Raw genomic sequence first — 15805 nt, 5'->3', positions numbered from 1 at the left:
TGCAATGCACATGCCGACATGGCAATATGCAACACGCAAGCAAATGACATGACAACGACGACGAATAACTGGCAGACACCTAGCGCATCGAATCTGGGGCGTTACACATGCGTTCTATTATGTACAATGAATTAATCTACTGGAACACTATACAATACTCTCTCTGTTTCAAAATATAAGCTTTTAAAAAATTTAATATGGACTACATATAGATCACCAGTACCAGTCTTGGGCGTTTGAGGGCATGTATAATGGTAGCATATGAAAACAGAGGCCCCATAACAAAAAGTAGTTTGAGGCACCTGCATTTATTTCTTCTTTCAAATGCAAGTTACAACTAGTGGGCCTCATTAAGAAACAAAAAATACTAATACACATGCATCTTTACTTTTCACTCCAACATTTTTAGCTTTTGACACCGGGCCACACATTTTCTCTCCAAGCACCCGACTCCTGCAGAGGATCCCGCTTCCCTATTCGAACATACATTACCTGATATCCGATCCTACATGGCATGCGAGGCATCACCCTGGGACTATGCAATTGTACATGCCCTGATGGATGGGGTCATGGGGCAACCAGCGTCTTCTTCGTAGCGAAGCACGGGTTGGCATGCGTTTTTGATGAAAAGTTTAGTGGCGTGGGGATGGCAACTTTAGTTGTAAGCATGACAACTTCTTTTCGGATGGAAGTTTTTTATTTTTATTTTATTTTTTGGGATGCACTTTAGTTGTAAAAAAACGTCTAGACCAAAGTATCACATGTGTGGCGTTTATATTTTTTTTGAACACAGTACAGATGCAAGCGCCCATATACACGCGTATACTCACCCCTATAAACTCATACCCTATCCCTATGAGCACCTTCGAAAGACTGTTTTTAAAATTTACGAAGTCAAATCCTGAAAGAAATCCAGGTATTAATGCGAGCACCAGGACTTAAACCCTAGTGGGCTGGGGATATTATACAGTCCCTCTAACCATCCAACCACAGGTTGGTTTGATGGGGCGTTTATATTTGGGTTAGGGCGCTTATAGGCGCCGGCGCACCGGCCGAAACTTTCGGCCGGTCCAGCCCAGGCCATCAGATGTGAGCCAGGCGGCCGTTGGATCCAGGCAAAAAAAAAACAGATCGTCCCCAGCTTCTTCTTTCTCGCGCAGGCGGCCTGGATCCGCATCTCCCGCTCGGGGAGCACGACACCGCGCCTCCTGTCCCCTTCAGTGGTCGTCCCCGTCGTCAGTCCCCACCCTCGCCGGTCATCCTCGTCGCCTACCGGACCCCACCCTCGCCGGCCGTCCTCGTCAACGGTCCCCCACCCTCCCGGCCTCGTTCTCGCCTCGACCAATGCATCAGCTCCACCTACGGTTCCAGCTCTTGACGATGAAGGTTGTAGCTCCGTCGCCCTCGCCATTGATGCTCGCTGCAGGAAAAATACATCGACGGCGGCCGTGAGTCAATCAACACCATTTGAATGGATGTAGCAAAAAATTTCACCGGTAGTAGCAAAATCAAACTACGGGTGCAGCAAAAACGTCGTCGCCACCTTCGCGAGGTCGCAGCTCCGCCTTACATGGATGTAGCAAAAACCTCCAACGGTAGTAGCAACATCCTGCTACGGTTGCAGCAAAAAAATCATTGTCATCCTCGCGAGGTCGCAGCTCTGCCTGATGGATGTAGCAAAAAGCTTTGCCGGTAGTAGCAAAATCCAACAACGGTTGCAGCTTTCCCTTGTTGTGCAGTGCCATTAAAGCTTTCTATGTCTATGGTTGAAGCTTTTTTCAACGGCTGTTGAAGCTTTTCTAGGTGACGGTTGCAACACTTGTATACGCGGGAGGATCCGGGCATGGCTGCAGGCAGCCATGGCGGTCGGCGAGGGAGCGCTTGGCCACCGGCGATGGAGCTTGTGGTGGCCCAAACACAGCCCGGGGAGGAGGAGGAAGGGGATGCGCGCGCGTGAATACTGTAGGTAGGGGGTGGACGTGTCGTGCGCGTGGGGAAATCGCCGGCCGTGCAGTGGACGGCGGCCTCGCTGGGGAGATTGGGCTACCGCAGGTAGAGGGTCGATGCGGGGGTAGACGGCGGCCTTACCGGTGAGATTGGGCTGCAGCGGGGTAGGGACGCGATGCGGGGGTGGACGGCGGCCTCGCCTGCGAGATTGGGCTGCAGCAGATGGGGAGCGGATGCAGGTCTCGTCGACACACCGTCTCCAAACGTTTCCCTTTGGGTTATATGTTTTCCGTTGCAATGTACGGGCGCATGTGCTAATAAAAAAAAATCATTGGATCATGTGCTAGCAGCCGGTTTGCACCCGGACTCGGAGTCCACACCGTTTCCAAACCGGATCCCAATCCAACCGACCCGAACGCCCGGCCACGTCCATAAATAATCTCCCCAGCCCCAGGTTTCACCTAAAACGATCGATCTACCGCGAGACATCCTGCCGCCGCCGCCGAGATGACGACCTCTGTAGTCCCCTTCAACCGGCTGGTGAGGCTAGCCGCGCGTGCTTTCTACGACGATCTGCCCCCGGAGACCGCCGGCGGCGGCCAGCAGCATGCGCAGGGCACGGCCGTGGTCGTCCTCGACGCCCTCACCAGACGGGACGGGCAGTGGGTCCGAGAGGACGACCTCGCCGCGTCTCTAAGGCTGCAGCCCAAGCCGCTCCGCCGCGTGCTCCGCTACCTCGAGGAGGACAAGATAGTGTCGAGGGACCACCGGAAGGAGCTGGCGCCGGCCAAACCAGCCGCCACCGGTGTCGCCGAGGAGGGCGACGAGAAGGAGAGGGTGAAGCTGCACGTGAAGTCCTACTGCTGCCTGGACTACGCGCAGGCCTGCGACGCCGTCAGGTACCGGATGCACCGCATGAGGAAGAAGATCAGGGACGAGCTGACGGCGGACAGCAGGGCCACGATCCAGCACTACCTGTGCCCCGGCTGTGGGAGGCGGTACTCGGCGCTCGACGCCCTCAGGCTCCTCGCCGAGGACTGCGAGAGCTTCCGGTGCGAGCACTGCAGCGGCGAGCTGGTCGTGGAGAAGGCTGCCACGATCGCGACCGACGAGGCCGGGGACGGCGGTGAGGACGGCAGCCGCGCACGGAAGCGCAGGCGGCTTGAGAAGCTGCAGGACATGCAGCGGAGGATGGAGGAGCAGCTGGAGCCGTTGCATGCGCAGATCCAGAGGATGGAGGGCCTGCCTGCTCCAGAGTTCATGAGCCTGCGGTCATGGCAGAAAGAAAACAATGTCGCCGCAGCAGCTCCAGCTCCATGTCGCCGAGACCCGGAGGTTGAACTTGGAGTACTATTGCACGGTGCAGATCAGTCTGGCACGGTCAGTGATTCAGTACCGAAGGTCTTTCCTCCATGGATGGTAAAACTAGGCATGGATCTGACCGGTGGGAAAGCAAGATTGGAAGGAAAGTCGGAAGGCGAGGACGACAAAAAGATGAACTCGAATGAAGAAGAACAAGAAAAGCAGCGTATACTAGAACAGGAATACGCCAAGGCTTATTATGAAGCCCTTCTGAAACAGCAGCAGCTGGGCGCAAATATCAAACACGAAGACGAACAAGAGCTGGGCGCGAATATCAAACACGAGGACGAACAACAGCTGGGCACAAGTATCAAACACGAGGACGGTGAAGACGTGGAGGAAGAAGCTGGGATTGAGTGGGAAGATGGCGATGCTGGGATTGAGTGGGAAGATGGCGAAAACTAAAAGACAATAGTGGCAACATGAAGAACAAATTTGCTATATTTTAACGCCGCCTGTTTTTTTTCTATGTAGATCTGGTCGAACATTATTAAACTAGCACAATTGTTATGGCAGAAACATGAGAAAAACACTTACCTATGAGCGCCTGACGTGGGCTGGCTGCCCTGCCCATTTCCTTTTTCCTTTTCTGGTTATTGCTGGTTTCTCTTCTTGGTTTTTACATTGTTGTTTATTTATTTTTCTGGTTGTTGTTTCATTTTTCTTTTCATAGTTTTTGGTTTTTTAATTTGCTAGTGTAGATCGGGTCATCGCATGCTAAGTTTATTCGCTACCGATCAGCCCCCAGCCTAGCTGGGATTTCACCGATCAATCGCACGTTTTTTAGCTTTTAAGACACAGTGTGTCTAACTTCTCTACACACTATATATGCCCGTACCTATGTAGAGCGAAAATCAATATCTATTGACGTGGGTAGGTGCAAGTGTTTTCCTAGTAAATCATATCATATCAGCATCCCTGAATCAGTATGTACATTTCCTGAAGTTATATAGGTGCACAGATTAATAGCAGTGCACTAGCAGCGACATAGCACTTCTACCGGCTAGCAAATCCAAGACTACTCTCACACATCCACCCAGCCTAGCTTACTTCCGATCCAGCAATTTCCAAAATGCAAGACACAAATAGTTTTTGGAACGCACCTATTTTACCAGCCCAATGCTTGCGTTGCGGGCTCAGATAACTGGGGCAAGCTCTCCCGTCTTCCATCCACGCCTGCCTGTTCCTCACAAATTGGCGCATCTACGCTCACGAATTCCACCGGCAGTTCTTCTGCTGCCCTGAGCCAGAAAGACGCCGCTATCCCGATAGCTGGCAGAAGCATGGACGGGTTGACTTTTGAACAAATCGTCGACCAAAGGGAACCTGGTAAAACACAAGAACAAAACCACGAAGCAAATAAAGACAGAGCGTTCCCCCACCAGTTTCCGCTGATCCAGATTCATAGGTGCTTCTTACCTTCTGATCGGTTGCATTAGGAATTCCATCACCGGCAGCAGCAGTTATTTCTAAGGCAATGTATTCAAATTTCTACACTGGTTATTAGGTATGATGACAACCCGGCCGCAGTGTTTTCAGGCCAGAAATTATTATCACAACTAATTTGCTACAGTTTTGCAATATATAAGGTAGTGACAAAATCATTTGATTTTTCGTGCTGACGTAGTACTGGACTATAATGGCCCACTACCTCCATGACTAATCTGTGCACAATTTACTAATTAATCAGTAAAAAGCACACTACCTGCATGATAAAGAGCACAGCTAATTTGCTAATTTGTCAGTTAAAACTTCAAAAGCACACTGCCTCCATGATAAAGAGCACACAACTAATTTGCTAATTTGTCAGTAAAGAGCACAGCACACTGATCTGTCACACTACCAAAATCAAAGATTTTTTGCACAGATGCACTACTGGACTAAAATGTCACACTACCTACATGACTAATCCGTGGACCAGCTTAGTAATTGGTGACAAGTTCCAGGACTCTTTACTTTCAGAGTTGCATGATGAAATTCAGATTGTACACCTGAATTCTGACATACCTTCAGGTCCATCCACGAGCTTTAGTGTTCATCTGGCCAATCAACTGCCCAGATGCCTGCAGTGAACCTTCCCTTTCAGCATCTGCCGCCGCCTGCGTCGCAGATTTAGCCGTTGACGCTCACTGCCTGCATCGACGCAGCTGCTGCTCGACAACCGGTGGGGCGACTTGGTAATGCAGCGGCTCCATCGGGATGTCGCTATCGTTAACCTCCTCTAGCAAGCTAAATCTGCTTAGTGACATGAGGTAATGGAAGATCAATCTTACTCAATGGAAACACAACTCAAATGGCAGTATATACCAATGGTTCAGATTCGCACCTTCTAATCGGCTGCATCAAGAACTTCATCTTCACCGGCAGTGGCAGTCTTGTTCCCGCAGAAGGTGCGCCACCGAGACGACCGCTCTCGCTAATGGAAGAATCCAGCCGCCTGAGGTAGGAGACGACACCACCCAGCCACCCACATTTACTACGGCTCTGTCCCAGTAGCTGGAAAGCATGTTTCCTGATCCACGGATCGGGAAGGGGCATGACGTCATGAGCCACAGCCCTGCTTCCAACCATCCACAGTGATCGTCCATCTGTTACAATCCTGACCCACAGCCCAGAAGTCACAGCGTACGTATATGAACATCTCCATCATTATGAGCGGACCCATATCTCGCCCAGAATTAAATGCAGCACATCCTGATGCTCTATTCAACCGCCCAGATAAAGGGCGCATATGTGCTCATGTGCAGAAACTTCACGTCCAATATACATTTAGTTTCATACAGTACATGTGTGCAAATTTTGTGTAAACCTAAAGAGGAGAGGGGCACCCGTACAGATCTGAAAAATTGTCTTATTTGTGATTGATACTCAGACATGGTTCCTGACAGACTCCCCCAACCACACACACAAAAGTACCACTTCGGTGAATGCAAAGTCAAATTGAATAATTCTCCTGCTTACCCTTCGGTTCACTAAATTGACAATTGAGAAAGCAAAATGGAAAAAAGAAGGCGCCATGTGAAAGAGATGGTGATATTCACTTCTTCTAAACAAGGACATTGCTCTGAGCTTGAGACCAAGTTAGCTCTCTGATCATTAATACAACACAAAGGGTTGTACAGCATAGCTTGAAAACAAAGCGACATGAATAAGCACCTGAGATGATTCAATGGAACACAGATTCTGCAAGAATTTACAAATAACTCTCAGTTATAATTCTCGTATCAGAAGGTGCATGTTTCTCTTTTCTTGAATTTACAAACGCTGCAACATATGGAAGTACAGTCGTTACCTTGAATATTGGGTCAGTTTGGCAGGATACACCCATAAATAATTTCAGCTGAATTGGGTGATCAAAAGAGGGGGAAATGAGGGGAAGCACCAAGTATAGATTCTATATTTGATAGACCAACAAATATAGCCAATAGCTGCAGTACCTTACTAATTCAGTATCAGTAAGGTTTATGGTATGGCAAAAAACTTTGTAGGTTGTTTCCATTTGCAGCAGCAGTGCCCTAGTGCTTAATGAAAGCTTCTCTAGTGAGGCCAATCATCATTCAAGGTCGTATTGCTTCTGAGTCTGCAGATAATAATATGAAATTAGTATTCACATAGAAAGGGGAGAATCAGATAGGAACATCTCTGGTATTTTTTCTTAACCGGAAGAGCATATCTGGTATTGCCATAGAAAAAAAATAATCAAAATAGCTAGCATTAATTTTAAACATGACAAGTTGTTCCCTGAGATTTCGAACTTGTTATAACTTCCAAATGGAAGCCAAATACCACTTATGCATGTGATGGTAACCATCCAAAGATTCAATAAATCTTGATTGGATTTACTCATGCGATATGTAGATTCACATGATTCTGAAAATATAGAGGCCCACTTTCCAAGCTTCCTTTCTGACATCCTGTCCCCCTAAACGCGTAAGCAGATAACTAAGTGAAAGTTCAGGTCCGTTGGCACCCGAGACCCACTGGGTATTTCCATTCAATGACCCAATTATAATAATAGCATATGATGTGTATTCTCTCTTTTCCCTTCTATAAGGCATATATTGATTAGGTACATCAGAATTAAGGATATTATCCTTCTAATAGTCTCTTGTACGTTAAGTGAGAAAATATTGAGCAGAAATGAGAGGATTATTAATTGATGCACACCTTATACATTCAAATAAGACTGAAGAAGAAATTTGTCCTATATATTGAAACGAAAATGGTGCTTGGTAGAATTAACTTACTGGAGATCATCGATGAATCCCATTGATCATATGCATAGAGGCATGCAGCCATTCAATATGTGGTTGAATTATAAGCATAATCTTGTATGTTGTGCCACTTGCAGTGATCTGTTCTACCAATTCGTTTACAATGAATTCACTAATGCTGGGAGCATGTATCATCTGAATGGCTTTGTTTTAATGATACCAGAGCAATAATGTTTTATCCGGAGATAGAATTCCTGGAAAGGCTAACTCCCAAGAGTGCCAAGTGTCAACTATACAAGAATGGTGAACTGTGTCAGAACAAGCCGAATAACTTGTGAAAAAACAAGGTTGCAACGACCTCTTACCTTTATATTAATGTTGAGGCCATATTCAGTGTCAATGAAATTCAAATACAATGCAACCTCTTGCTGAGGTATGTGATCTAAAAATATGATGAACAACACTGTTCATAAAGTTAGCTGGCTGTATTCATATATCTGGAACATTTCAGTCTAGCCACCTGGCAGCCTCATTTGCCCAGCTGACTTATACCAGTTGAGTTCACCAATAATCATCACAAGAGCAATTACCATTCTCAAACTTGTGCAAATACTTCGGATCCTTGATCAGTATCTGACGCCCATACTTCTTCGAAACTAACTTAGCGAAGGTGTGACAATGGTTACACATCCTTGCAGTTTTGATTATCCGTATGCTTCTGAAGTGAGGAGAATTAGAAATCCCAACAATAATTGCTAATTTCTCACAATGGATTCCTGCAACTTCTTCCTTCTCTTCTTCCACTTCTAGAGTTCCATTACCAGCGCTAAGCATAGAGGGTCCCATCTCAATCATCATCAATTTTAATTCAGCTGCTTCATGCTCCGAGGCAACCTTATCACCAGTTGAGAACAAATATACCATATTTCTGATTTCTGTTGAACAACTCTCAACCCCACCCAACATTCTTTCCTTGCTGTGTACTGTCACCTTTGGCACATCAAAAGATTGTCCAGCAAGATCCTGCAGACTAGAAACCACGACTTGGATTCTAGGATCATTGGGTTCAATCATCGACATCTCTGTAGCCGCCAGTAGTGCCAGCCTTACATTTCCATGCATTCTTGCTGAGGTTAGTAATGATTCCCACAGTGTTAAATTGGGTGCGAGTGGCATTTCATCAATAATTGCATATGCCTCTTGCAGTCTCCCAGACCGTCCAAGAAGGTCTACCATTGCTGCATAATGATCTAAATCTGGAGTTACATTATAGTCTTTGTCCATATTGAGAAATATTTCTCTCCCTTCAGATACCATCCCCTCCATACCGTAGGCCCTGATAACAGCTGTCAAAGTTGTATGATCTGGCAGTACACCTTGTTGCTTCATTTTAAAGAAGTAATCCACTACTTTAGTTGGAGACCCATGCAGCAAATGTGCAACAATGATGCAATTCCATGAAATAGTGTTCCTTGATGAGTGCCTATCAAAAACAGCACAGGCACCAGCAAGATCACCAGATTTTGAATATGCATTAATAAGCGCATTTGCGATTTTCCCATCCATTTCTAAGTTGTGGTGAAAAATACAGGCATGGATCTCCCTTACTTTCCACGCTGCCACCAGATTTGCGAATGCTGGGATGATACTTAGGATTGTAATGTAGTCGGGCCTTATCAGAACTGATTGCATCTGCCGAAATATTCTTAGGGCTCTATCAAAATATCCATTATGCACTGAACCAGCAATGAGTATGTTCCAGGAAGCTGTGTCCTTTTTTACTCCATAACTTTCCATGGTCTGGAATAGTTCAAAAGCTCTCTCGTCGTCCCCATTCCGTATGTACCCTGATATCATTGTATTCCAGGTTATCACATTGCGCTGGATACCATAACTTTCCATCTTGCAGAAGAGTTCGTATGCCTTGCCACAGTATCCCGCTTGTGCATACCCTGCAACCATTGAATTCCAGGAGAAGATGTCCTTCTCGGGTATCTCATTAAATATTCTATATGCTGCGACTATTTCGCCACATTTAGCATACATGTCAACCAAGGAGTTCCCGGACAAAACATTGTTTACAGTCCCAATCTTAATTGCATGGCAATGGAGCTGGCTTCCCTGTCTCAATAACTTCAAACTCGCACAAGCTGAGATGGCACATGCAATTGTCATGCCATTTGGTTCCACTCCAGCCACACGCATCCGGATAAAACACTGAAGTGCCTCATCCCCTCTATCGCTATGAACGAAACCTGACACAAGGCTTGTCCACGTGACAACATCTGGCTCTACTCCACACTCTTCCATCTGTCCCAGCAGGTCCACGGCCACATCAAGATCCCCAGACCTAGCATAGCTCGAAATCAGTGTGTTCCATGTGACAACCCCTGGCTCTGTCCCTTCCCGCCTCATTTCATCAAGAAGCCTCCGCGCTTCCTCCCACTCGCAAGACCGACAGCACCCAAAGATCATCGAGTTCCATGTGCCCAGGTCCCGGCGCCTCATCTTGTCAAACACCGCGCGCGCACGCCCCAGTTCTCCACATTTGACATACATCACCAGCACCGAGTTCCCCACAGGCACATCCTTCACCCTGCCCATAAACCCTCTCCGGATGGCCATGGAGTGCAGCACACTCCCAAGCCTCTGGTCCTCAGCGTAGGCGCACGCCTGCAGAATCCGAGTGATCAGGAACCTGTCAGGGAGCACGCCTTCCCCCATCATGCTCACCGCGAGCGCGAGCACCTCATGGAAGATGCCCCTGGTGGCGTACGCGCCGATCATGGCCGACCAGGCGAGCAGGTCCCTGTGGCTCATTCCGTCGAACACCTCGCGGGCGGCGCCCAGGCGGCCCGCGGAGGAGTGGAACGTGATGAGCTTGGTCTCCGAGACGAACCGGGGCTCCCCGCGTGCGAAGGAGGTGGGCGGGCGAGCTCTTGTCTCTTGGACGGGCCGCGCGTGGTGAGGGACGTGGACGCTTCTCGCCTCGTCAAGCGAGAGCGCCAGCCAGGGCGGCGGAGCTTGGGCCAGCGCCATGACCGGTTCTTGGAGGCGGCCATGGCGGGGCCGGGAGGGCGGCTGGGGCTGGAGGTGGTGGGATTTGGGGAGGAGAGAGGGGAAGGGAGGGAGGGCGAGCTCCATGAGAAGTGGAGGGAGAAGGAGCGGTTCTTGCGAGGCTTTGGTTTTTGCATGTTATCCTCTTGGGTATTTTGTTTTTTCGCAAATGCGGATGCTGCAGGGAGGGCGCGCGCGACGGAGAGCCGTTGGTTGCTTGTGGAGATTGCGCCACGTGGAGTCAACACTACTCTCGACTAGATCACAATAATTCTTCGCTTAGAGCATGGTTAATACTGTCTCCGTTCCTAAATAGAAGACGTTGGGGCAGTATAACCAACCAACTATATAAAGTTACTAGACCATGATAGCCGCGTGTTGCTGCGCCCGTCTGACTTTTATAATCAAATGGTAGTAAGTTGTCAAATCTCATCTATTTTTATAATAAAATGGTAGCAATTTTTAAAATGAGTCCAACGAATATGGCGTCTTAATAATTTAGCTAGATGCAAGATGACATTCTATTGTAAAAACTATACTTGTAGATAAATCAAGGAATAATTTAGAACTAAATAATGACATAGACGAATCATATAAGCAATATGCCTCTTATAATATATATGAACATGCGATATATTAAGTTAACAAACTAAAAAGATAAGTCTTAACAAACTCCTATAAAAAGGTAAATTAATATGAAATATGAATAGTCATTCCACACGACTGTAGATCAACCTTGTATTTTTAGAAAGATCTCATATCAATAGAAAAATTTGATGGTTGTTTGGTTTAACCAATTTCTCAATTTTCAGACAAACAAAAAGAGGGGCTTTAATTTTAGGGCAACATATATGGTATAAATATTGAGTTAATCTAGAAATGAGGAGAATAAAAATCGAGGACACATTTAGGGCACTTAAATATATGAATATGGCATATCATCACAAACTTTTAATAAAGGCACCGAATCTATATGATTTGGTCAATACATGACATTGCTACACGGTAGCTACGAATCAAAGAAGCAGAGGTTAATTACAGTCAGAAACCAAGATTGCTTTCAAAATAGTACAACCAATTGTATAGCAATAACTCGTTTCCAGCAGAGAGATACCCAAACATAATGTTCTACACAGTAACAACAACAAATGCTAATAATCTACAGAAATTATGCCATCGTTTTGGCAGTAATATTAAAACAAAAGCTTAGCTGATTAGATGGGCCAAATTGAACTTATACTGCTTTGTTTTCAGCCATATATGTTAACTGTTGAAGAGTGAACTGCAACTACAACTTTAGGTTATTCCTAATGGCTTCATCGATGAAAGGACTTGTCAATTGTTCAATTATTTTTGTTTAAGATTGTTCAAAAAAAGGAAGGACTTATCTTTTTTTTGGAAGATCAAGTACTGTAAGTCGTACACCACATGTAATTAAATCAGGTACGGTGCAAGAGCTAAACTATATTCTCAGAACCAAACCCAGTATGGAAGCATTAGATGGACAAAATTCAGCTTATTGCTTTGTTTCAGCAAAACATATATGCTAACTGCTCAAGAGTGACCTGCAATTACAGCTTTAATTAGGTTATTCCTATTGGCCTCATCCATGAAAGAACTTGTCATATTTTTGGATCAGTATGAATCAGTAAAGCATATATGTTCTTTAGAATTTATCCTTAACAAAAATAGCCAATATTAGCATTGTCGAAGACTTTGAAGTATGTATACAGTCACACAGCTAGTAGCATCAAATTTTATAAATCATGGGCACACATAGATGGATAATAAGATGAGATATCCCAGTACGTATACACTAACCTGGGCGTCAGCCATTGCAAATCGTGAGCTTTAGAATTGCCCGAACCAACCCACCACAATCAGTACCAATACCTCAATCGAAATATGAGAACACCGGCAGCAAACTATAGAGTCCAAACCGAGTGGTAGTGGGAAAGGTTTGCAAATCGGCTTGAGGATTCCCCGAACCAATTAACACACCAGAACCAGTGTCCCTCGGCGAATTGGGAGCAAAACAAAAGCAGTATCAGTCTGAAGGGATCTGACGGTATAGTAATTGGATGGAAGATGTGAGGAAGAAGGGACGATAAATTTGCGAGAGCAACATGGCCAGAAGCATGGCTAGCAGAGGCGCTATTTGGAGAGTAAGAAGGGGGAAGGAGCAGCCACCGTGTGAAGATTATATACACGCACGTCAAATAAAGAAGATGAATCGAATAAAGGAAGAAGATGAATCAGAATCGTAACTGACCAGCAATAATCTCGGTCGTCCGCCAGTGGCGCAGAGTAATTGCAATTTAACATCCTTGACCATTCTTGATGTCTCACGCGTTCCTCGGATCAGTTGTGAGAGGCGCTGTCGCCATCGTCTGAGCGGTGACACCACCGGCTTTTTTCCTCAATCGCTCCGAAAGGTTAGCATCGGCTTCGTTACTCGCGGACGGCAAGGCCCATAGGCCCAAACAATAAAAGAGCTCTCATTTTGTTCTGGGAGCAGCGGCCCAGCCCGTGTAACGCTTTTTGATCGCCATGGAAGCCCATGCGGGATTGAAACCAAATCCAACAGTCATAAACAGTCAGTAGTGCAGATCTAACGGCCGAAAACAACAGTGCTCTGAGAGTGCCCGAAAGATGCGCAGTTATAATATACCTAAATAAGACCAATGCTTAATCATACTAGACATGCAGGCAACCTTCGATGGACTCTACGAGACAACGAGCGTGCCCTCATTCATGCGGAGCGGTCTAGACCAAGTCCGCGGAGAGCATCCGGGCCAGCTCCGGCGTCGGATCATCTTCAGGCTGAGGAGATGGACAGTTGAGTGTGGCTGACCAGGAGCCCCGGTTCGGTGTGCATTTAAAATAAACATTTCAAAAGGGGCGCCTCACATCATCCGAAGACATGACGATTTTTGCATAGAAACTTACCTGGGCGATCTTGGTGGGCCACACTATGGCCGATGTCGTCCTTGTGGTCTGGGAAGTCGCTGGATTTTTCTTGAAAGGTGAGTGAGAGCATCTCCTTCGTGGTTTTGCCCTCATCGAGGTTGCTCTGAATGGTCCGGGTGTGGTCTTCTATTACTGGGGAAAACCCTAGCAGTAGTGTGGGTATTTTGTCTATCAGTACAGCTAACGTGTAGCAGTAGCGCCTGTCATCCCATGCTACTGCTATACATGGCTAGCAGTAGCGCGTTTTAGCTAGGAGCGTTGCTGCTAATATCTGCAGCGCTTGTTAAATGTAAGCGCTACTGGTAAGGGAGCGCTACTGCTAACTTTGTTCCCCTCGCTACTGCTAGTTTTATTAGTTTCTGTTTTTTATGCATATTTATTTTGTATTTGAATAAGCTTTATACAATAATCTTTAGTATATCATACATACATACAAATGTAATCATAGCATATACATACAAATAGTCTCATCAAATCATGTCATCATCATAATTATCATCCAACACAAAGTGGTCTCTCGTCATCATCTCGAAAATAGCGATACAAGTCTCGATTACTTGCAACTACATCGCCATCCATCTAAACAATGCTATACACGAGAAGAGCTACACTATGAGTGAGAGCGGAACTATGAAGTACATGAGTTTGTATCCCTCTCTCGCATTAGCGTGAACCTAAACTAACTACTGGCTGTCGCTCGAAAACCGAAAACCGGTACACCTGGGCCTGACACTCCGGCCACTCGTCGTATACTCATGTCGTAGCTAGCACTTCTTCGCCATCGATGATCTATGCACCTGCATCATCACATGAGTCGATGATATGCAACATATATAGTTGAGCAACAGAAAGAGACAGACTTGGCAAAAATAGAAACAACATATCATAAGCATAAATAACAAAGTTCATCGTACCCAAAATGCCCTAACTAGAGTGATCTTCGCTAGTCGAGGAGGAGGACGGTTTAATTACATCACAAATAAAGTTTCGCCGTGCATAACTCAAAGTTTTGTCATACAGAAAGTATGGACTAAACGGACACACATTGTCATATATTGACAATCACTCCAACATGTCGTGCCATCCATCCATGTCAAGGAGAAAGTCCCCGAGCTTAGTGAAAGGCTTCATGTCGAGACGTTGAGAGGCTACGCGTGTTCGGACGTCTTCCCGTGACATTTCTCCTTCTTCGTAGAACATCCCTATTTTTTCGAGGACCTCCTTCATGATGAGTTGGGCAAGTTCGCGCTGGATGTGATAGAACTCAGCTCGAAGTCGATGATCCTCGATATCTCCTATGTGCTTTGCCCATTGCAAAATATGGGCATCGCCGGATTTAGGTGACATGCGAAGTTTCTGGTGATCCCGTCTATACTCCAGCATGTGGTGTAGGACATAGAATCCATCATTACGAGAATCACTCGGTTGCTGGATGCAGCATAAGTCGGTCCTATGGCTGAACGTGGGCCTACCGTTGTCGGTGTCAAAACCGGCGGATCTTGGGTAGGGGGTCCCGATATGTGCGTCTTAGGCTGATGGTAACAGGAAGCAAGGGACACAATGTTTACCCAGGTTCGGGCCCTCTCGATGGAGGTAAAACCCTACTTCCTGCTTGATTAATATTGAAGATATGAGTAGTACAAGAGTAGATCTACCACGAGATCGTAGAGGCTAAACCCTAAGAGCTAGCCTATGATGGTATGATTGTAATTGTGATCGGCCTTCTAAGGACCATCCTCTCCGGTTTATATAGACAACGGAGAGGGCTAGGGTTTACATGGAGACGGTTACAAGGAAGGAAACATAATATCCGGATCGCCAAGCTTGTCTTCCACGCAAAGGAGAGTCCCATCCGGACACGAGCCAGAGTCTTGTGTCTTGTATCTTCACGCTTCAATAGTCCGGACGATGTATATAGTCCGGCTCTCCGGATACCCCCTAATTAAGGACTCCCTCAATAGCCCCTGAACCAGGCTTCAATGACGATGAGTCCGGCGCGCAGTCTTGTCTTCGGCATTGCAAGGCGGGTTCCCTCTCCGAATACTCCGAATACTCCGATGTATCCATCACGACGAACAGTGTCCGGCATCTCATCAATGTTGTACTCCTCGGATTCAGTGCTTCAATAATGACCATTTCCACGTGTCGAGCGAATGCGAGGAGTCGAGGCATTTTTGCATTTGCCACCCTCGGTCCTTCGGGCTAACCGTCTATTTGAAGAGACGGGGATTCCCAGATCCAAACCTCACTCTCCC

General features: G+C 46.5%; 2 protein-coding genes across 2 annotated transcripts; one reads left to right on the top strand and one right to left on the bottom strand.

Moving 5' to 3' along the window:
- The first annotated feature begins 2454 nt into the window (after positions 1–2454).
- On the top strand, positions 2455–3714 carry LOC119338636 (general transcription factor IIE subunit 1-like). The gene has a single exon (XM_037610929.1). It carries the CDS (start codon positions 2455–2457, stop codon positions 3712–3714), a length of 1260 nt encoding a protein of 419 aa, XP_037466826.1.
- A 481-nt stretch (positions 3715–4195) lies between these two features.
- On the bottom strand, positions 4196–10682 carry LOC119336747 (pentatricopeptide repeat-containing protein At1g19720-like). Its single transcript, XM_037608822.1, has 5 exons — positions 7889–10682; positions 7557–7813; positions 6602–6889; positions 5636–6492; positions 4196–5544 (listed from the first exon to the last, which is right to left on the bottom strand). Exon 1 carries the CDS (start codon positions 10665–10667, stop codon positions 8085–8087), a length of 2583 nt encoding a protein of 860 aa, XP_037464719.1. The 5' UTR covers positions 10668–10682; the 3' UTR covers positions 4196–5544; positions 5636–6492; positions 6602–6889; positions 7557–7813; positions 7889–8084.
- Between the last annotated feature and the right edge of the window lie 5123 nt (positions 10683–15805).

Source organism: Triticum dicoccoides, chromosome 7B (assembly GCF_002162155.2).
Source record: "Triticum dicoccoides isolate Atlit2015 ecotype Zavitan chromosome 7B, WEW_v2.0, whole genome shotgun sequence".
In the NCBI taxonomy this organism is placed as follows: domain Eukaryota; kingdom Viridiplantae; phylum Streptophyta; class Magnoliopsida; order Poales; family Poaceae; genus Triticum; species Triticum dicoccoides.
Note: the sequence above shows the minus strand (reverse complement) of the source record. Positions and strands in the feature narration are given on the sequence as shown.

Excerpts from the sequence above, each read along its gene's own strand:
- LOC119338636 (XM_037610929.1), top strand. The coding sequence starts at position 2,455 with ATGACGACCTCTGTAGTCCCCTTCAACCGGCTGGTGAGGCTAGCCGCG.
- LOC119336747 (XM_037608822.1), bottom strand. The coding sequence starts at position 10,667 with ATGGAGCTCGCCCTCCCTCCCTTCCCCTCTCTCCTCCCCAAATCCCAC.